At 55.3% G+C, this 21,690-nt stretch overlaps 1 protein-coding gene and 1 pseudogene across 2 annotated transcripts; both read left to right on the top strand.

The window, feature by feature from the left end:
* The first annotated feature begins 962 nt into the window (after positions 1–962).
* On the top strand, positions 963–16,647 carry KCNJ4 (potassium inwardly rectifying channel subfamily J member 4). 2 transcript variants are annotated; one of them, XM_040596923.1, is made up of 3 exons: positions 963–1,108; positions 12,950–13,125; positions 14,334–16,647. In XM_040596923.1, the coding sequence occupies exons 2-3, from the start codon at positions 13,088–13,090 to the stop codon at positions 15,661–15,663; spliced, it is 1,368 nt and encodes a 455-aa protein (XP_040452857.1). In that variant the 5' UTR covers positions 963–1,108; positions 12,950–13,087; the 3' UTR covers positions 15,664–16,647. The 2 variants fall into 2 exon arrangements, with proteins under 2 accessions (XP_040452857.1, XP_040452856.1); XM_040596922.1 differs by lacking the exon at positions 963–1,108 and adding an exon at positions 12,079–12,376.
* LOC121088671 lies at positions 8,737–10,425 on the top strand (annotated as a pseudogene).
* Positions 16,648–21,690: the final 5,043 nt, after the last annotated feature.

Below are 21,690 nucleotides of genomic sequence, written 5' to 3'. Positions count from 1 at the left end.
TTCACTGCTGCAGGGTCCCCTGGTCCCTCGCCTTGCCACCAAGAAGTGACCTCTTCCAAGCCCCTGAGATGCTGCTGGCCGTGGAGACCCAGGGAGAGGTTTCTGAGACAGGTTTCCTGGCAGGTGGCTGCTCACCATCCTGGAGCACCAAGAGCTGGTCCCTCCTTGCCTGCGCTCCTGTCCCTGGCATCGTTTATCCCGGCAGGACAGCCCCAGCACTGCAGGGTGGGGAGGCTGAGCTGTGGATGCAGAGATGATGCCCCACTGCAAATGCTCTGCACAAGCTGGGAGAGCCTGGTCCTTCCTCAGGGCAAGGTGTCAGTCCAGCAAACCCAAATCCAGGTGGGAAAAAAAACCCCTCACTATGGATATTTCAGCTCCTTGCGCCAGCCCAGTGGAAGGATTTGCCTCCCCAGGGGCACCCAGCAGCCGTGCCGTCCCCTTGCCACTGCCAATGGTTGTGCTGTCATCTCCCCCATGGTGGCTCCGCAGCTCTGAGCTCACACGCGAGGATGGGCTAAAGTAGCGGAAAGCTGTTGGATCCTACCACAGAGTTACTGACTTCTCAGCTACAGACTGCATAGCAATCAGCGAGGGGGAGAGGCAGCCAGGGAGAGGGAGTGGAGCGCAAAGGGAGGAAGAGTGGAAGGGAGAGGGGGGATTTGGGGACTAGAGCAGGGGGGCAGAGAGAGGCACGGGCAATTAACGCCAGGGAAGGAGGGAGCCAGGCAGGAGAGGGGAGATCTGAACCCGTCGCTGAGCCACGAAGGCGCATCAGTGCTCCGTGGGATGGACGCTCCTGGGAGCAAAAAATTCTGAGGAGAGGCAGAGGCAGGAGCAGAGTGCTGGCGTGGGCAGGAGAGGAGTCAGGAGAGGAGCAGGTCATGGCAGAGAAGTAGCTTCTTGGGGGCGGGGGGGGGGGGGGGGGGGGGAGGGGGGGGGAGAGAAGCGGGTGGAAAAAACCCCAAGCCAGAGGCGAGTGAGGGCTGCAGAGAGACCTTCCTCCGGTCCGGCTGAGACATTTCATGGTGAGATGGAGAAACTGGCTGCTTTCCCCTTCCTCTGATGTTGCCTCGGCAGGGCTGGAGCATCCCTCGGCAGGACCCGGGTAAGAGGCGGTGCCGGGGTGCTGCTCCCCTCACCAGCGTGAGACCGGGAAGGGTTCTTTTCCTTAGGAAAATAAGGTACCATTTCATCCGCGCTCGCTCCGAGGAACAGCTATAAATATAACTCAGAGAGAGATGCGTGGCTTCATGTGAGCGTGCCAGTGAATAATAAAGTTGCCCGTGGGCACAGCGTATGCAATAGGGCGAGCGGGGTGGCCGCGGGCCACGGGGCAGGGGTGGGTGCCTGCCCGTACACCTCCCCAGCTTCCCCTCCTGCCCCTCGCCACCCTGGCTTCGGTCGCTTTGCAGGTAACTTCTTCGTTTTTTCGGCTCTCTGTGTTTCCTTAGTGCCTTCTTGTCTGGGGCTGGGTCTCGCTCACCTTTTGTTTCTCCTGCTCCACACGGGCAATGGTCCTGGCCGGTTCCCAGAGAAGAATGGCGCTGGAGATCTGTTCTCCAAGCACCTCGGTGCAGCTGGGGCTGAAGCAGCTGTGTTGGCTCTCCTGCTGCCCGTGGAGCTTTTCAGGCTCCAGACCTGCCCCCCTCCCCCTTGTCTTCCAGCTCTTCTAGCCTCAGTGTGGCTGATCCTGCTGGTGGTGATCCAACGTCTCCCAGACAGGCACAGTGCAAAGGGCCTTCTGGATACTGGGTTTGGGTGAAGGAGCTCAGGATGAAGCCATGAGCAGAATGCCATAGAAACTCTGGTTTTGCCCTCTTTTGGCAAGGCCAGCATCCCTTCTGGGGTGGGAGCATGCGGGTAGGTTTGCGTGGTGCGGGCAGGTCACCTCGGACATCCCTGGTACTACCTTCAGCCCCTGATGCCCTCCTTCTTGGGCAAATTGCCTGGAGACAACCAAATTGCTCTGCCAAGAGCCTGGAGTCTCTCATCTCCACCACCCATCCTTGACTTCATCCGTAGCAAAGCAAATGGTGGCTCCGGGGCCTCTCCCTTCGCCCCTTCCTCCCTTCGGGGTGTGTGCTGCAAAGGGCAGATGGTGACAGCACACATAGGAGACGTGTGGTGGAGGTGACATGGCTCCAAGACTAACTGCCCTCAGCCTCTGCTCTGTGCCCTCCTCAGCTTCTCAGGAACAGGTGTTTGCAGGAGGTGGGAGGTGTGGAGAAGGACCCAGGGCTTGGGGTCGCCCAGAGCCCAGGAGGGGATGGGGGGTGCATGGGGACCACATCTTGCTGAAGACTTGGGGACGTTCTCCTCTCCTTTCACCATCGGAAGTGGCATCCACAGATGCCTGAGTCACCCCGGCATGTGGCCATCCCTGTTTGTAGCCACATAATAAGCACAGGGGGAATACATGTCCTGGGAGGGAAAAGTGAGCCTGGTGGGGATGGGGGTGGTGGGGAAGAGGAGGGATGGTGAGGGTGGCCATGAACGGGATAAGCTGGAGAAAGCTGGAGAGCGGATCTGGAGGGAAGTGGAACTGCCTCTTTGCCACCTTTCTTCTCTTCCATCTCTCCCCCTCCTCGGTGCCAAGGCAGAGCACCATGATGTGCAGTGCTGGCAGGGGACTGCCAGTGGTCCTTGCCCCTCGCGGCTGCCCGCTGCAGTTTGTAAGGAAAGCCAGGAAGCAAGGAGGTGGCTGAGGAAGGACAGAGTTACCTGGCAGGATGGGTCTCCCACTGGTCCCTCTGGCCACTCAGCCACCCCGCGCTTGGTTGCCAGCCACCACCCTGGGGTCAGCTGTGTTCTTGGGTTGCTATTGCCAGCAGGAGGGTGCCAGCGAGGGTGAAAAGGACATGGTGATAGATACCTGCGACTGCTGCACGCTGACATCAGTGCAGACGCAGAGCAGAGTGGTTAATTGCAATCTGCCCTCAGCAAGTTCCCACTGTCCTGTCTCGTTACTGGACTGGGTTGGCTTAACCTGACAGCACAGCTGGAGATCAATAGATGGGTGCTCTGTCTTAGCGATCGATCCCTTACTCACACGCGTGGCTCCCCGGCCTCCCGCTGGTGCTCGTTTTTCTGTGAATGGTGAGGACCGAGTGAAGCTGTCTGTGCTTGCCTTGCAGCACTGCGAAACCGTGTCAGGCTAAATTCATGTTCCTCGATGGCGCTGCTCCTGTGCCCCTCATCAGGGTGGAGGGACCTCAGATGGAGCCCCCGGAGGCATTGGCATTGGTTTTCCTCCCCAGACAAGGTGGCTTTACTGAGTACAGTTGGTCTTGAAGCCCCTGATCGTGGGACAAGCTGATCCTCCCACAGTGAGGACTCGGGATGGGCAGGGGCTGCCTTTGAGCTGGTTCTTGCTTTCAGACCTCTTAGGTTTATTCTCCAGCAGTGAAGGTGGTGCTGTGGCCTGGGCAGATGAGGGATGGGAGCTGGCTGCAGTGTGACCCTGTCCTGACTGCCCCAGAGACCCATGCACCCCCATGCCTATCCCCTTGGGAGCCTGGTGGCAGACAGCTTGCCTGCAGGGGCAGTTTTGGCATTCACCCACTAGTGTATGTGGGGAGGAGGTGCCACCTGGGGCTAGCGCCAGCCATGCTGGCACGCCAGCACCACCGCTGCTCTCGCTGGAGATGAGGGAGTGGAGGATGGAGGACAAGGTACCCTCCAGCCTGGCACAGCCCCATGCCGTCGGCTGGGGGCTCCTGCCAGCACTCTGCCTGTGCCTGTGCCAGCCCCTGCCACCATGGTGGCGGGCTTGCCCCTCTCAATCTGGACGGCTGTTTTATTTCTATGGCAACATTTCTCCCGAAACACTTCAGAGGGAGCCTGGTGCTGTGTGAAAATGAGGGAGTCAGCATCCCCCACTCTGTCCCCTGTGAAAGGCTCGGAGAAAAGACCCTAACACCTTTCCTGCCTCCCTTCTTCCCACCTTCCCTCCCTCCCTCTCTTTCTCCCAGGCAAGTGGTGCCAGCACCGGTGCAATGAGCTGCCAGTCTCATCCAGCCTGCACCTCCATTGCCTGTTCTCCCTCTCCTGCCTTCATCTTTGCTCTCCCTTCTCCTCTCTCCTGCTGCCTTTCTGCGCTGGGCCATGGCATTTGCTGGCAGCCTGCTTGGGTACTGATGCAGAGGGGTCAGCTGAAAGAGTCTTATAGAAAAAGGATGTCAAAAGTGACTCTGCTGTAGAGAAGAGCAAACCAGTCCTATAGCCCCATGAGAGCTGTACGGAGTGGCCCTGCCAGCAGCATAGCGAGTGCATAGGCTGAAGAGCACCAGGGATCCCAGAGGCTGGACAGGCCGGCGCTTCACCCCTCCACAAAGTTCAATGGCATTACATAGAGGTGGTGCCTGCCATAGGACTAGACCCAGCGGCCCTAGAATTCTTCTCCTCCCCCTGCCCCCATCGCTCCCATCACACAAAAAGAGCCTTGTGTCTGGGTGAAGGCAACCAGAGAGCAGCTGTGGGCAGCGCTGAGTGCCAGCAGGCGAGAGGCAGGTGAGCAGGCAGGGCACCAGCAGGGGCAAGCGCCGCAGCCCAGACGAGCAGGGGTACAACAGCAACTCATAATGACAGCAGGGGGGATATTGCAGGTGTAGCAGTGCGCAAATGCAGCTGCCATGTCCCACTTCACACTGCTCTCCCCCTGTGCCTGAGCCCATCTGCACGGGCAGCCCCGGCCAAGTTGCAGAGCCCGGGGACAGGGGAAGGAGAGGGGGACGGTCCTCCCATACCACAGGCAGCAGGAAGCACTAGGGCTTGACATCTTTCAGATGCGTTTTTTTAACCAGACTGAGCAAGCTACAGCAATACAAGTCAGCAGACTTGTAGTGAAATAGTTGATCTGCTCTCCTCAGGAGTGCAATTTTGCAGCTTACCTGGGATGCTCCCTCTGCTGTTTCTGGTGCCTAGCAGGCATACCTGAAAGGGGCGAAGCTGGGATGCCCTCAGGAGGCTGGTGGCTCCACTGGGCTCCTTTTTAGAGTAGTGACAAGGGGCTTTGGGGGAAATTTTTTTTTCCCCTATTGCCGATGGACTAGTGCTGAGCAGCCAGGCCATGCTGGAAGCTCGTGCAGCAGCCGGGTGTAGAGCAGCAGCTGTAGCCTCTCTTGGGGGTTTGGTGCAGAGCAGGCTTTGCCCTGAGTATTGCTCACCCTTTGCTGCTGTCGCTGTTGTTATCATCATACACAACCCATTTGCAGGCGCCTGCCTTGCTGGGTGCTTTATAGAGGCACCAGCAGACTGTTCCTGCCCTGTCAGGAGCACAACTGCCGTGGGCAGGCAGGTGATGTTAGCCACCCTTGCCCCCCTGTTCCTGTGTGTTGATAATGATCCTTGTTCCCAACTCGCCAGAAGCCGCTGAGAGGCCCCACACGGGCAGCCCTCCTGGCCAGGCTGGCACAGGCTCAGGAGGAGCTCTGTGCTGGAGAGACGCTGAAGCGTGGGGATGCTGCTGGGCATGGCCTTTCGGCAAGGCTCCCACAGGGCAGGGTGCTCAGCAAAGGGACCTCCTGGTGTAGGGGGGTTAGCGGAGATGTTCTTTTTGCTGATGAAGTCGTGCTGGGAAGCTGGAGGAGGTGACCTGAGTGCACCACAACTGCCTAGGACACGGGGACCTTGGGGACACCCCAGCGTCTTCTACTTTTCAGGTCTTGTGGGTTTTGCACCAGCCCTTCAGGGTCTAGGCCACAGTTTTGGCAGGATGGCTGCTGGGGCGTGTGTCAGGGCCAGTGCTTCCTTGGGAGCTGGTGGGACGTGGTCTGCGCCCTGGCTGCCACAAAAGTCCAGCTCCTTTTTGGCCAAGACCACCACCCAAGCAAGGCCAGGGGCCTTTTGAACATTTAATTTTCCCTGTGATGCCAGCCACAAAGAATAACACACACCTACCTCACCTGACAAGAAAAAGCACGGACTTCTCCACAGCCACCACCCCAGCAATGTCCTCTCCTTACGTTCCGGCTCAGCTGCTCCTCAGCCCCTGTCACTTGTTCCCCCAGCTCCATTTTGGCCAGAGGAGAGTGGGTGAGCATCCGTACCAGTCCCACCAGCCCTGCCATGAGGTACCCCAGCTGCTGGCCGGGATCCTGGGGAGCGGGTGGCCACTCTTGCGGTACTGTCACCCAGATGGTGCAGCCAGAGCAAGGGTTGCCCGGCTGGTGCCGGAGCAGGCAGGAGGTGATGCTGTCACCTTTCCATGCCACTTCCTGACGTTGCCATCCTGGGGAACTTTGTGTGGATCCCATTTTTATCTGGTTTTTCTCCCTCTCTCTCTTTCTCTCCTTCTCTCTTTGCTTTCTTCTCTCCCCCTCCCGTCAGTATGTGGGCTGATCAGTGCTCAAACTTTTAATTCAGATGGTAATTGGAATAATAATACGGGCAGAATCCTTCTGGCTCCGTTGCTGCAGCTGGCTTCAGGGAGCTATGAATAGCTCTGAGTCACACACTGAGATGGTTTAACTTCAAATCATTTTGTTTTGTTTTGATATTACCCATCCCCAGTCTCCAGAGCTTCACAGGGGGGGAAAAAATCCCCCTTCTCACTCCACCCCAAAATATAAACCGGGCAGAGGCACGTTAATAAAATCCTCATTTGGAGAGAGAAACTGGTCAGCGGATCATGCCTTGCGGGGCAGATGGGGACTGTTGGCACTTACTCAATCTATTTATAATTATTGAACGAAAAGGCAGAAGTGTGTATATAAAAATGGTATAGAGTTGATTACAGCTTCCTCCCCTCACCTTCCATATGTCACTTGCCTTTTTAATATGGTAAAACTCTCCTGCATGGTGACTGTGCCTTCGCGTGTGCTCGTACAGCGCCTAGCACCCAGCCCTGCCAGCGTGGAGGAGTGAGAGCTCAGCCATTGCCTCTTGTGACAAGACAGCCCCACAGCACCAAGCTGCCCTACAAGCCCCAGCATGAACCCCAGGAATGTTTGTGAGGAAGAGGAGAAGAGAAAGAGCTACAAAGAGGATGGAGAGGACAAAACGAATGCCATGGGTCTGCAAGGCTCCGCAAAAAGCCAAAGGGGTCCTCTTTCTGCTGCAGGTGTTTCCACCCTGAATTCGCAAGAGGTGAGAAGACGTCTGCTGTGTTGTCACCATGCCCGAGCCAGCAGGATGGGTCTGTGGACGCTGATCTCAAAACCAGGCGGTGCTACGCAGCTGGTAAGAAGAATAAAGGCAAGAAGCACAGCACAGCCAGCGGCTTCGGTATTGACCACAGACAGGAGGGAAGCATTTGCCAGACAACTCCAGATAAAGCAAAGACTAAGAGTGTAAAAATACCCTGGGATTTTTCCATCGTTGTCGTTCACGGTGTACATCCCAGAGCACCAGATACGGTTGTTATAAAAAGAGAAGTGGGGGAGTGCTTCAGTGTGGACTTTTCTGTTCTGTTTCATCAGATTCTTCCACTGCAAATTTAAAGGATTGACAATCTATGATCTGCCTTGGCAGAGACTGGAGAAAGCCTGGGATGTGCGAGGCACTGCACCGTGTACTGAGGATGGAGCAATGGAGGCATTGCATCAGCACCACGTGCCCTGACATTATTAGCCCACAGATCCCTCGGAAAGCGACAGCGGCAGCCTGGCCCCACGCATCTGCTCAGGGTCAGAGCAGTGCCGGGGTGGCAGCGTGGGCTGGTGCAAGGGCTTGTGCTGCTGGAGCGCAGTGTCACTTGGGAAGGCAGGGATGACTGCAGCACGGCAGCAGTGTCCTGGCATCACTCAGTCTAGGGCGCAGGAGGGGGAAAGCAGTTGGGAAGGAGGGAAAGGCAGCCCAGGCTGCAGGGCTGGAGGTGGCTGTTAGCCTCTGGAGATCCACCTGGCTGACACCTTCAGTGATGCAAGACAGCGGCTGTGATGTCCACGCTGCAGCAGCTTCCCAAAGCACTGGGGGGCTTCTTCAGGCCATGAAATACATGGGTGTTCATGTATGCTCAGGACATGGCAGCAGAGGGATGGAGAAGCATCTTTCCGAACCAGTCTCCTGCCTAGCATCTCCCAGAGTGCCCCATGCTGCACCCACCAGCATGGTGCCATCCCACTCCCCAGGAGTCACCACTGACCCCCCAGATTCTCCCTCCACATGTGGGTTCCAGGAGGCAGAGCAAGGCTCCAAGAAGGTCCTCGGGCATACTCCGGGATTCACATCTCTGTCCTCGACCAGGCTTTCCTCCCCCTCATCCATGTGACAGGCAGCTGTCTGTTTGGGCCTTCCCCCTTCATCCCATTTGTGTTTCAGGTTTTCAGGTAGCAAGGGGACAATTTCACAGCTGTTTGAACTGAGTTTCCATAGGGTTTGGGCTCTTGGCACTGCTCCTGACCTTGCCAAGCTGCTGGCATCCATTTTTGCAGGCAGGAACGTCGGTGGTGGCTCTGGGCCACCAGCTACTGAGGAGGGACAGTGGCTACATCACATCCCAGTGTGACATCTCCAGGGGGCTAATGTGAATGCTGACCCAATGCAATGGCAGTCCCCAGCCTAGGGCTTCTTGCCTGCCTGTCTGTCTTTCCCATGGTGGCACTGCGCGCTGTGGGGGTGTGTTGGGGTGGAAGTGGTAAGTGGGTTTATTTTCGTTCGTCTCCTGGCTCGTGCCATTCTGAGTTTGTGGTGCTTGGTATTACTAACACTTCCCTGCACCAGCTGGCAGCAGGGGATGAATCAGATCAGCAGCACCACAGCATGGACCCCTCAATGGCCAGACGACTTGGGGCAATGCCTCTGGCCAAAGCACTGGTGACATCTCCTGCCTCTGCCCAGGGTGAGCCCTGGCACCAAAACGCCAGCAGGCAGCTTGACCTTGCTGCTGGAGATATCTCGGCAGCCTGTGGGGCAGGGTTGTCCCCTCTGCCCCATGCTGCCTGCCTAGGGCCAGCTGGTCCTTGTCCCTCCTGCATGCTGGAGGTCTCACGTGGCTTCATGAGCTCCTCCCTGCCCACTGGCAGCACCCCTGAGCTGGTGTTGGCTCTGCAGCCACAAAGATCCAGCTTATCCTCCTGCTGTCAAAAAAGCACTTTTGCAATTGATCGGTTCCTCTCCCCTGGTCATGACCTCACAGCAGGCAGTGAAGTCACAGGATGACATCACAGACCCTGATGATTCCTGTTCTCCCCATAGCAAAGACACAGAGATGCCTGGTCCTCTGCTCCCTCCCGAACACCCTCGTGATCTAAATGGGGGGATTTCAGTGTCTGCCTCTTCCCCCATGAGTGTCACTGAGGCAATAGAAGTCGGCAGGCTGCTTGTCAGTATCACCTGCCTGCATGACCCAGGCTCCAGGAGGATAATCTAGATCCTCCCACTTGCTGCAGCCCAAAAACCTGAAAAGTGTCATGGCTGCTTGGCACTTCTGGGACAATGGAGGGAGTCTGCCCAGTATCTCAGGGCTTGGAAGATGATGATGACAATGATAATGATGATGAATCCAGCTATCTCTGCCACTCAGCATATCCTCTACCCCAGTGCAAGAACTATGACAGCTCGAGTGACACTCGGGTGGAGGATCTAGGGGAATCCATCCCATTTTCCCTAAATCCCAGGCACTCTTAGATGGTGAAAGAGTAAAAACCAGAATTATGCCAAGAGGTTGCCCAAGCATGCACTGGATCTCGGAGGAGAAAGTTCAGAATTTTCAGGAACCATTCTACAAAGAGACAGAAATGCCTGGAAGCTTGTCCAAAGATAAGGACCACAGCTGGACCTGACGCCTTCCTGTGCATCAAAGGTTGCAAGTTCTCCAAACTGCCAGTAAGGCACCATGTGGCTCCTATGACTCTTTCTAGCATAGTGTGGGCACACACTTTGGGACGGATGCCTCTACCTCAGAAGCCCACGCCAGTGGCCCTTCTCTGGGGTACCCAGAGCACACCAGGGAAGCAGAGCCCCACATGATGCACAAGGAGGCCACTGGGGACAGGGAGTCCCTGTCACTGCAGCTGACCTGAAATGTGCTCAAGGAGAACACCATGCTCAGGAAGATGGTTAGGAGCATGTGGAGCAGAGGCTGGAGAGGCAGTTGAAGGCCAGCCTGGCCAAAGAGGAGAGGGAAGCCCAAAAGCTACAATCCTTTGTCTAGTAGACTGGGTGGAGTCTCCAGCTAATGACCCAGCAGGCTCTGGTGGCAGAAAGCAACGTGGAGAACTGAAGCAGGAGATCTCTATTCTCCAGGGAGAGCTGGAGAGCTCCAAGATGGAGAATGAAAACCTGACAGTGGGCCAAACAACTGACCTGGGGGCAGTGAAGCACAACACAAACTTTGCCTTGCAGAACCTCCACGAGATCATAGCTGGCCCAAACTTGTCCATCAGACAGCCTGCCTCTGGAGTGGAGTTGCTGCATTTTGTTGCTGAGGTCCTTAAATCTATTGGCAAAATTTCCAAAGCTGAAGCAGAAAAAGAGCGATGAACTCAGTTCTGTGTGGGTCCTACGGATGGGTGTGTGGACCAAGACCACGGATCTCCCACTACATCCTATACTAAACCCTTTTGCTCTCACATGATCGAATGTGTGCGTTCAGATTTGTAGCCTTTTCTCTTCATGGAAATACTTTTCTTGTGATTATGCACAAATTGCAGGTAGTGATGTAGTATTAGCTGCCGATGCTCTGTTCTGGCCCTGTGGACCCAGCAGCAAACCTTCCCCATGTTCTTAGCTGCAAGGTCCAGCCATGGTGGGCTCTGCGCAGGAGGCTGTGTGTGCCACAGCTCTGGCTGACTTGAGGTCCCGTGTGGGAGCCAGGAGGAAGCACAGCAGCATAGGATGCAGCACTCTTAAACAGTGTATCCATCCCTTCCCACGGCTGTACCACCCAGAACCAGAGATAAGCAAAGCCCTTGCATTTCGTCTGCTTCCTTTGCCCCTTCTCAGTGAGGTGGGGAAGGTGTGTAGCAGAGATCCAGGTCCTGCTGCACATGATTTCAGTGAGCAGAAGCTCTTCAGGTCCTCCTTCCTCTTCTTTTGGAGCTGGCCAGTACCTGGGTCAGAAATTCAAAGCCTCTAGAAATTGTGCACCAGTTCCTGCAGCTGGGGAAAGGGGGCGGTGGTCAGAAGCCTTTAAGAAGTTGTGAAGTACCCATACATGTGAGCTGTGGTAGTGACTTTCCTCTGCTATCAGTGTCAGTGCTGGCCAAGGATGAGCTTGGCTTGTCCAGGCTAACTAAAGAAGGTACCAGTTGGAGAGGATGCCCTTCCTCTCCTGGCTGGAGCCAGCATGGACAGGTATACCTGCCTGCCTTTCTCACCTCTTAAAGACCTGTGGCATCCTGCAGTCCAAATTCACCATGTAATCACTGAAGGTATGTCTCAGCTTTATCCTAGCAGGACCATCTGTGGGCGTGAAGCGACCTTTCTTCAGCGTCTAGTCATCCCTCAACATTTCTGATGAACTTAGGTTACTAACCCCAGTTTCTGCTCTAGGTTTACCCAGATGCACATCATAATTTCCTGTATCTGGCCAAACTGACCCTCCTTAAAGGCTTGGATGCTGTAGGGCAGTTGAGGAGGAGGGTGGGTGCTCGCACAGTTCCGTGCTTAAATGCTTTTTACTGGTGGGAATTTTTGGGCAGCTGTTCACTTTTACATCTATATGGTGAGTTGCGGACTACAAGGTTGCTACCTTCTCCTGGTCCCACAATATCCTTGGTCTGAACAACCATATTTGTGTTGCCACAGAACTTAAACTGCTTCAGTAAGCTTGGTCTCTGAAGGAGAGACTGCTGTTTAACCTCCATCCCAGACACGACAGCAGCAGTGCTTGCGCATCAGAGGTGATGTCTGGAGCTACTTACTTGCTGCTTTCTCATCTGTGCTCCTAGCTGAGGAAAGCTGGTGGTGGTCACGCTTAGCCACATGAAGCCCTGTTCTGCAACACTGATGATGAGACAAGGATGGATCTCACCAGCTTTTCCATCCCAGACAACATCACTTGGTGTTTCTCTCTCCTGTCCGTGCATGACCACTTGCAAGCAGCTCTAAACCTTGGATTTGTCCCCAAAATCCTTGGATTTGTCCCAGGTATGGCAACCACTGGTTGCTCATCGGTGAGGCTGGGGGGAAGTAAACTAGCTGGCTTTGTCTGCACCCTGCGCTCTGCGCTGGCTGCTGTAATCCAAAGGTTACAGTGCAGGATTAGCATGGGTGTACAAAGCCCTTCCTAATCTGTGAGTCATTACCCCCTCACTGCATTTCACTTCCCAGCAGCTCTGGGCAGGCAGGATAGGTTGGCTCTTGAGTCTTCAGTTTCCCCATTCTTCAGTTTGGGGAGGACCGGGTCAGGACGTAACATCTGCTGGACATCCTCCCCAGGGCTCTGCTGCTGAGCCGCTCCTTGGATGCTGTACACAGCGCACATCGCAAGGTTTGTTTGCTCTAACCAGCTTCTCCTTGGCTATCCCTAAGCCCTTCCTTTCCACCAGTTCTCCTTTTTGGCTCTACTGATAGCTTTTCTTCTCTTCAAAACAGTGGGGTGTTCTGCACCCCCTGGAAATAAGTCTCCTCTGGGTCAGGCTGGGCTGATGAAGACCCTTGAGGGCTGCTGTGCATGTCTGTGCTTTGTTAGTCCTTGTGTGCAAGGTATTTAGCCCGGCTGAGCTCTTGTCCTAGTGTAAGCTATATTAATATAATGGCTCAGGGCAAGGGCCCTGCAAGCTGCTCAGCCGTTGTGCCCTTGATCTGGTGAGCAGGGACGGGCTGGCCCTGCACCTCTCCCAGCAGTAGATGCTGGGGAGCGCGGGGGCTGCAGGTCGTGCAACCCACTCTGTGGCTGTCAGCTCCTCACCTGCCCGAGCCAGGCTGCGGCGCGGTGCCCCATGGACACCTCCAGACCTCTCCCGAGCAAAAGGCCGGGAGCCCTGCAGCCCCTGCTCTGGGACTGAGACGGCTGCTGTCAAGGGAGGCTCTGACTGGGTTTTGCTTCATCCTTCTCTGCAAGGCGCGCGCCCAGGAGCAATCACAATGGCAGCATGGGTCCCAGCTCGCCAGAGGTGAAACCCGGAGCTGCCCAGTCCCATGTGAGTGCTGCTGCATGAGATCCCGTGCCCTCCCAGCTCCCGCAGCCCCCTGACACCTGATGATACAGCGAGCCATGGGCAGCGTCCGAGTCAACCGGTGAGTAATCCTCCTCTCAAGGACTGCTGATGCCCCAGGTGGCCTGGTCCTCCTCATCTGGCCTTTCAGCCTGCCCTTTGTATATTTTTCTCAAATTACCTGCCAGGGGCTTTCCTGCTCAAAGGTATGGCTCCTCTCTCCTTCTCCAGTCCCAAACATGCCATACGTGGGGGCAGTGCTTAGAGGAGTATCACAGAGAAGCAAAGTGCTGTATGGTGCAGGACCAGAAATTACAGATTCCAGCAGCACTGCAGAAGCCCCACGTCTCCAGGAATCACAACTCCAGCCACCAATGCTTCCCTCACTGTGAGACGAGGATGGGGGTTACGGAGCCTGTGTTGGAGGGCTCCAGCTGACTTGTCAACATTACGGGGTGGGAGAGACACTGCCAGCCTGAGGGGTCTCCTGGGAGGCTGTGGCTTGATGACCACAAGGGCAGAGTGGTTTTGGTGGGTTTGTGCGCTGGCTTGATTTCCTCGGTAGTTAGAGCATCTTCTGCCGTTGCATCTTTAAGGAGTATCTGCAACTGTCCCAGCAGTACATGAGGGGCAGCGGCAGTGTTGCCTGTGAGGGAGGAGAGCTGGAGGGGCAAATGTCTCCCAGAAAGTGTGTGTGGAGCTTCTGCCAGGAAATCTGCCAGCACTTTGGCTGTTGATCTCCAAATTACACCTTTGGCTTTGGATGCAGGAGCCACATGTGTTGCTGTGGCAACAGAATTGTCCTGAGCACAGGAAGTGTATAAACATTGTCACCAGCACACCATGAAATCAGTGAGGAAAGCAGAGGAGAAAACAGAAACTCCCAGCCTTATATAATGTTAGGGCCAAAATGTGGCCAGAATGCCAGTGTTTGCTCCCAGGCTTTCCAGCTGGCCCAGCTGCTGTCAGGCTTTGAAACCTTGGGTCCCTCCTCACCACAAAGTCTAAAAGGTAGCACAGCACAACAAACTTCTCCTGCTTTGCTGCCCTGCCAGGACTTTGCTAGATACAACCTCCTGGCAGTAAGACTCAGCAAATATTGCACCCAAGCTCCACCAATTTGGTCAGGGTGGCACCATGGTGCAATAACCAGGGAACCATACTGTTGTGATAGTTAACACCATGCTACCATAGCCCCATGAACCACCCATGTGTCTCCTGCCCTTGCTGTCTCAGTAGTTGTTATTATTCATGTATTTCTGCTGGAAGTGCCTGTTTCTTCTCTTCCAGATACAGCATTGTCTCGACTGAAGAGGATGGGCACAAGGTTTCTGCACTGGGCAGCATGAATGGGCACAGCCGGAATGGGAAGGGCCATGCCCCACGAAGGAAGCACCGCAACCGTTTTGTGAAGAAGAACGGCCAGTGCAACGTCTACTTTGCCAACCTGAGCAACAAGTCTCAGCGCTACATGGCTGACATCTTCACCACCTGTGTGGACACGCGCTGGCGGTACATGCTTATGATCTTCTCTGCCGCCTTCCTGGTCTCCTGGCTCTTCTTTGGGTTCCTCTTCTGGTGCATTGCTTTCTTCCATGGTGACCTCAGTACACCGGCAGTGGGAGGTGGTCCCTCTCTCCTCAAGCCCTGCATCATGCATGTGAACAGCTTCCTAGGGGCTTTTCTTTTCTCAGTGGAGACACAGACAACCATTGGGTATGGCTTCCGCTGTGTGACTGAGGAATGCCCACTGGCTATCATGGCAGTTGTGGTCCAGTCCATCGTGGGCTGTGTTATTGACTCCTTCATGATTGGCACTATCATGGCCAAGATGGCAAGGCCCAAGAAGCGGGCCCAGACCCTCCTCTTCAGTCACCATGCAGTCATCTCTGTGCGGGATGGCAAACTGTGCCTCATGTGGCGGGTGGGCAACCTGAGGAGGAGCCACATCGTAGAGGCCCATGTCCGAGCCCAGCTTATCAAGCCCTACATGACGGAGGAAGGGGAATACCTCCCCCTGGACCAGCGGGACCTAAATGTGGGCTACGACGTGGGCCTTGATCGTATATTTTTGGTCTCACCCATTATTATCGTTCATGAGATTGATGAGGAGAGCCCACTCTACGGGATTGGCAAGGAGGAGCTGGAGACAGAGAACTTTGAGATTGTTGTTATCCTGGAGGGGATGGTGGAAGCCACAGCCATGACCACACAGGCACGAAGTTCTTACCTTGCTAGTGAAATCCTTTGGGGTCATCGTTTTGAACCAGTTGTGTTTGAGGAGAAGAACCACTACAAAGTGGATTATTCACGCTTTCACAAGACCTACGAGGTAGCTGGCACGCCCTGCTGCTCAGCCCGGGAGCTGCAAGAAAGCAAGATGACTATCCTACCTTCTCCTCCACCTCCTAGTGCCTTCTGCTACGAGAATGAGCTGGCTCTTGTCAGTCAAGATGAAGATGAAGATGATGATGAAGTGGGTGTGGTGTTAGGGGGCAACACGAAGGAGGAGGCAGGTGTCATCCAGATGATGGATTTTGGAAGCCACCTGGACCTGGAGCGGCTCCAGGCAACTCTGCCCCTAGATGCAATCTCATACCGCAGGGAGTCGGCCATCTAACCCCTCCAGCCTCCCCATTCCACACCTGTCACCCACCATCTCCTTCTCTGTTCTGCACCCGTATGTAGCTGGATAAGTCCCTTGCCCACCAAAAAATGCCTCCTGTGACTGCCTCTCAGCCCCTGCGTACATCAAGGCCTGGAGCTGCTCTGATATACTCCCTTCCCCATGAAGTCATACTGCCTGGAAAAGGAGTGAGGGTACACCACTCCTCCCGTATGTGCAGCTTGTGCTAGGACCCCCTTCCCGCCCGGAGACAGGAGAGCAGCACGCCTGGTTTCTCATCTCTGGAGAGGTGACAGGAGTCCCTGCCCTCAACGGGCAGGCTGGGACCCGCAGCGAGTGTTTCTGCTGCGGAGACAACAGCAGACTTTCTGTCCCCTCTCGACATGGGTAGGCCCCGTGGCTGTCCAGAGTCATGACCATCACTAGGAGAGAAGCAATGCCCAAGACCTGACCAGATGAGGATGGATGGGAGAGATCGGGACTCCTGGAGGGAGTGGGGAAGGATCTTAAGGAAGGGGTTTACTTGCATGTTTATTTCTTGTTGCACATGACTCTTTCTTTGTATATAAAACAGAACGAGAACTGAAATCCATATTCTTCCACTGCAAATGCCAAGCTAGGAGACAAGGACACTCCGCATAGCCTACTCAGCATTCTCCTTGGCTTTTGGCATATGTCGTCTCCAGAAGCAGCTCAGCTCCACGGACTCAGACCCAGTTCTCCCAGTCTTCATGAAAAATACACCCTGCTCCTCTCCTGAGATTCCTGGCAGAGGAGGCAGGGCCCTGTGCTTGCACACTCAGCCTGCTCCCTGGCACAGTGTGGCCAGGATGACAGACAAGTGACCTGACTGGACAGCAGACCCTCAACTTGCTCCTTTCACCTCCTCCATTCTTCTCCCTGCTGCCATCAGCTGTAAAACTGAATTTGTAACTATTTATTTTTAATAAAGTCTAATATCTAGGGGGAGGTGTGGAAGCAAAGGAGAGATCCCAAGGTATAGAAACCAACGACAGTTACTAGTGCTGGTGTTTGCTGTTTGTATGGTGTTGGTGCCCAGGAGCTCCACCAAGAGCACTCCCTTGTTCTAGGCCTCTCTGGTAAAGACCTAAAATAAGAAGCTCACAGAGTTTGCTCAGGGAGAAGATCATACAGAATGTAGGTAGGTAGGGAAACATTTGCTCTAAAATTACCTGGATCAAACAATCCCGCTCGGTCTGGAGATAACAAGAGTTTTGCTCAGGGAAGGGTTATAAATACGCTTGATGAAGAGACAAAGATGTGTAAGACATTGCTCTAGATATAAGGCTCAAAAACCCCTCCAAAACCAAAAAACGCTAAGCCTCCTTTTTTTTCTAGAGGCAAGTAAGAACTAAGGGAAATGAGGGAGGACATCAACCAGAGCTAAACCCGTAACATCACTTGGCTGTCATTTCACAGAAGACACAAAAACCTGATGAGCCTTTTCCTTTAGGAGCAGCAGAATTACTCCTTGAAAACTGTAGATGGTACAAGGACAGGAAGACAAACAGGTAGCTCAGGAAGCTGCTCAGGGCATCCAACAGTTGTGCTGTGGAGGGAATGGCTGAAGAAATGATGTCCCACCCAACCCCTGATCTACAAAGCAGAAACACAGCATCTCAGTATCAATTTGGAATTGGTTCAAGAAGCAAGAGGAAGCGGAGAAGAAGCAGAAGGGGAAGGAAGGAAATAGCAGGAGTGAGAGGAAGAAGCAGGCACAGCAGGCGGGCGGAGGAGGAGGAAGCGAAAAAGAAGAGAAAATGAGGTAATAAGGGAGTGCATTTGCGAAAAAGTGGGGATAGACTAACAAGACTGGTCTAGACCCAGACACGGCCATTTCTTGTTACAGCACATAGGTTCTGTGGGGGGACAGCTGCCCTGCACAGGTTTGCTCTGTGCCCAAGCAGTGATCTGACACCTTTGGGAAGCCTTGTCAAGAGGGGAAGAGGAGCTGATGAGAGGATGAGAGAAGAGCAAACAGGTGACAACTGAGGAGCAGAGCATCAGGGGAGGGTGGGGGGAGAAAGGAAAGGCATCACTCCTGACACCTCCCTCTCCTCCCCTCAGGTACAGACTGGGGACAGGAGCTCATGAGTCCTGGTGTCTCCTGGCTTTTCCCATGTATGACTTGATACACAGCCTCATTTTTCCACGTGTGTCCCTGTCCCACCTCTCCTCCCCACTGCTAATTAATGAAGTCCCTCCCTCCTTTTGTTATTTATTTATTTTCCCCCAGAGGGAATAAGCAGGGGCTGGTATTGACCTGGCTTTTAATACAGCTTTCAGAGCCGGGTGCCTGCCACTGGCCATGGCAGTGGAAACAAACTAATGGACCGAGAGAGGACTCTGTGTGCGAGGACACGGGCATCCAGGACACAGGCTGGGGTGGTGGCCTCCAGGACAGGGGGGAACCCGCGTGGCTGGGTACGCTCCCACTGAAGTACAGCATCCCTCAGAGGTGGATGGCAGTGCTTGGTGGGGGTGAAGTGCCCACAGCCTGTTAGCTCTTGGAAGGCTCACCTCCGAGGAGAGAGTGCCCAGCAAAGCCAGGCAAGTATGGGGCAGCTGAAATACACTAGGGCCATGGGCGAGCACAGCTGGGGTGTTGAGGTGGCACACAGGCCAGCACTGCCACCCCTTGCTTCAGCTGGTGGGGCCCTTGGGGGGAAAATTGGAAAAAGGTTGCAATGAGGTTAAGGGAAGAAGCATCACGCGGCCATGCTGGTATCCCAGCCCACTCCATATGCTTCAGCCTGCTGGCCCTTTTCATGTCATGTTTGGCAACATGGTGGAGAAGACACCAAGGCACTGAGGAAAACCCAGCTAAACCCCTGCTGTTCCCAATAAAACTGGGAGAAAGCTGGCAACACTGTCACATCGTTAGAGAGGGGAGAGAGCTGAGGAGGACCCAGGTGAGGAGAGGCTGAGGAGACAGGGCAGAGGGGAGGAGAGGAACAGCCAGAGTGTGGGAGAACAGAGGTGAGGGGTAAACCTCTGTCCATCAGCTGCTCCTCCTGCATCTGTGCTTATGTTACCAAAATGGCATGTTCCTTGGGTACACACAGCCCATCTGACTGCCCGGTGCAGTCACTCCTCCTAATAAAAAGTGCTCTCCTGCCTCTGCAAGCTGCACGCATGCCCACAGGCTTTGCTGATACACAGCAGTACACACATCCTTCTGCAAGGTACTTCTGTATGCTCAAATTACAGGGTATTCGTGCCCAAGTACCCACTGCATGTACCTACATGCATATGCCACACATGGGGGCATAACCCATCCTACACCACAACTTCATCCCATAAACACCCAATGACATGCGCACAAATGCCATGTGACGGCAGCATCTATCTCAGTAAGTGCCTCTGGTTGTATGCCGGGGACTCCTTTATGCAGCCTGTGAAAGACCACCAGGAGAATCCACCTTGGAAGGCTGTTTGCTATAAAGAAGACTGGACATTTTTAAGCAATCTGCAAATCAGCTCTCCAAGCCATTCACAACTGTAACCACAACTGCTATTTTGGCTTTTGCATACAATATGTGGAACATCACCTTTCAGGTCGGTGACACCGTCTAGGCCTGTGCTCTCCAAGAAGACACCTCTATTGCACACCAGGGCACGACGGCCCTGGGCTCGTCCTTCCTCCAGGGTCTGATGGAGGGGCTGTTTTCCCAAGACCTCCCCCTAATCCCAAGGGGCTGGCAGCTTGCTTTTCAGGAGGAAGACACTGCTTCTGCTTCTTTATCTGCCCACAACCTATATTTCTTTCCTGTCCTACTTCTGAACTTCTTGTTTGGCTCATTATTGAAAACTATTCAAATACCAGAAAGATAATGGGGAGAGGAAGGACTTTTTCCCTATGAATAAGATCCAGGCAATGGTTCAGATCCTCCACCCCATGACAACTACGCTGCTGTCAGTCTTGCCAGCTTTCAAATGAATATTGTTGTTGTTTTAAATGACACTTGAGAAACTTGTTTCATATTTTATTTTTGGTGACACTTTTGGACAACCCTTTTGAAAAGAAACTGTCATTGGCACCTTTCAACTCACCCAAAACTTGCTCAGCAAAACATTTTGATACACACTGCAACTAAAAATAATTTCAAGAAACACAACAATAATTTCAAACAGGGAGAAAATGGGTTTGGATTTCCATGATCAGGAAATGGTGTTGAAAATAAATGTCCCTGCTGCTGAACAAATGCGTTCCTTTTCAACCAGCTCCATTTTGTCCAGGTTTTGCCCAGGAGCGGAGCATGGCATATGGCACTGCCCCAGCAGTTGCATGCAGGCTCATTGCCTCTGAGCAGCAAAATGACTCCTCTGCTATTTTGAGCTTTAGCAGCCCTTCTTCACCTTTGCAGGAGGGCCTGAGAGCTCTCCTAGCTTTTGGACAGACAATATAAAGTGGCCATGGTTTTCAACGTCACGAAAAAGAAAACCCAGGGAAAAAAAAGCCTCACCTTCCCAGGCCATTAAAGGCTTGCTCTTGGCCCCGTGAAGTCAATGGGACTTTTGCCATTGCCCATGGTAAGAGCTGGGACCTAATGGAGTGCCACTATCGGAAAACCCCGCAGGCTCTGGCCCTGTGCTAAATCCGCAGAGCCGGGACAGACTATTGCTGGCTGCGCAGGCGGGGGAGAGAAGGGAAGGCAGCCGGCCGGGATGCTGAGAGCATGGGGTGGTGTAGGGCCGGCTGGGGCAGCCCCCCTGGGGCAGCTAAAGGGGGACAGCAGAGGGATGGGGAGGCAGGGGAGACAGTCTGTCGAAGCAGCCGCCCGTGGCACGGTATCCCACGGCCGGGGGCTGTCACACCAGGAGGACCTGAGGCGGTAGCCAGTTCTAGGAAGGGCTACAGATGCTTCTCCTCCTGCCGCGGTCAGCAGAGCGGGGGCCCTGCCTTCCCCAGCCCCGGCGTGTCCCCGCCGGCAGGACGCAGCGCAGGGCGGCTGAGCGGCACGGCGCGCACCGGAGCAGCCCGGCCGTTGCCCGGCCTCAGAGCACCACCTAGAGATGAAAGCGAGGTGGCAGCCCCGCCGGCACCGGCACCGGCACCGGCTCCCCGGGCTGGCCCAGCGCTGCCTCCAGCTCCGGCGCTGCCGTGACATAGCGGGCTGGGCTGGGGCTGAGATGGGGCAGGGGCCGGGGCTGGGGCCGGGGCCGAGATGGGGCCGGGGCCGGGGCTGGGGCCGGCGCCGAGATGGGGCCGGGCTGGGGCTGGGCCGGGGCTGGGGCCGGGGCTGAGCCGGGGCCGGAGCTGGGGCCGGGTCTGGGGCTGGGGCTGAGCTGGGGCTGGGGCCGGGGCCGGGGCCGGGGTTGGGGTTGGGGCTGGGCTGGGCTGGGCTGGGGCTGGGCTGGGGCCGGGGCCGGGGTTGGGGTTGGGGTTGGGGTTGGGGCTGGGCTGGGCTGGGGCTGGGGTGGGGCTGGGCTGGGGCTGGGCTGGGGCCGGGGCCGGGGCCGGGGTTGGGGCTGGGCTGGGCTGGGGCTGGGCTGGGGCTGGGCTGGGGCCGGGGCCGGGGCCGGGGCCGGGGCCGGGGTTGGGGCTGGGCTGGGCTGGGGCTGGGCTGGGGCTCTGGCGTGGAAGCGTTTACTCTCGAGGGAAGGCAGGCTCTGAGAGGACCGGCACTCACCACCAACACTGCACCCCTAACCTGCAGTAAAAGTCATCCTGCCTGACAGCCAGGCCATGGCTTTCACAGAGTGGCTGCTGACTCTGGAAGCAGTTCAGATACGTGCTACCACTTCGGTTTCTTCCTGGGGAGAAGCCTGCAAAGCTGTGCCAGCTCTGGGAAGTAAGGCGGAGAACTGGTTCAGATCTGGGTCCTTCTGGTTGTCACCTTGCTGCCTGCCTGCCCTTCAGTTTTCTCAGAGCCCTGCCTGGTTGCACGTACTCAATATATGAGATTTGCTCCCCTTTTCCTGTTGTTCAGTCCCTGGATGGGGCACACACAACCTGTGGCTGTAGCAGGGCGCTGCCACCCCTCCCCTGCCACAGGC

This window comes from Falco naumanni, chromosome 5 (assembly GCF_017639655.2).
Source record: "Falco naumanni isolate bFalNau1 chromosome 5, bFalNau1.pat, whole genome shotgun sequence".
In the NCBI taxonomy this organism is placed as follows: domain Eukaryota; kingdom Metazoa; phylum Chordata; class Aves; order Falconiformes; family Falconidae; genus Falco; species Falco naumanni.
The sequence above is the reverse complement of the archived record's forward strand: the minus strand, read 5'-3'. Positions and strand labels throughout refer to the sequence as shown.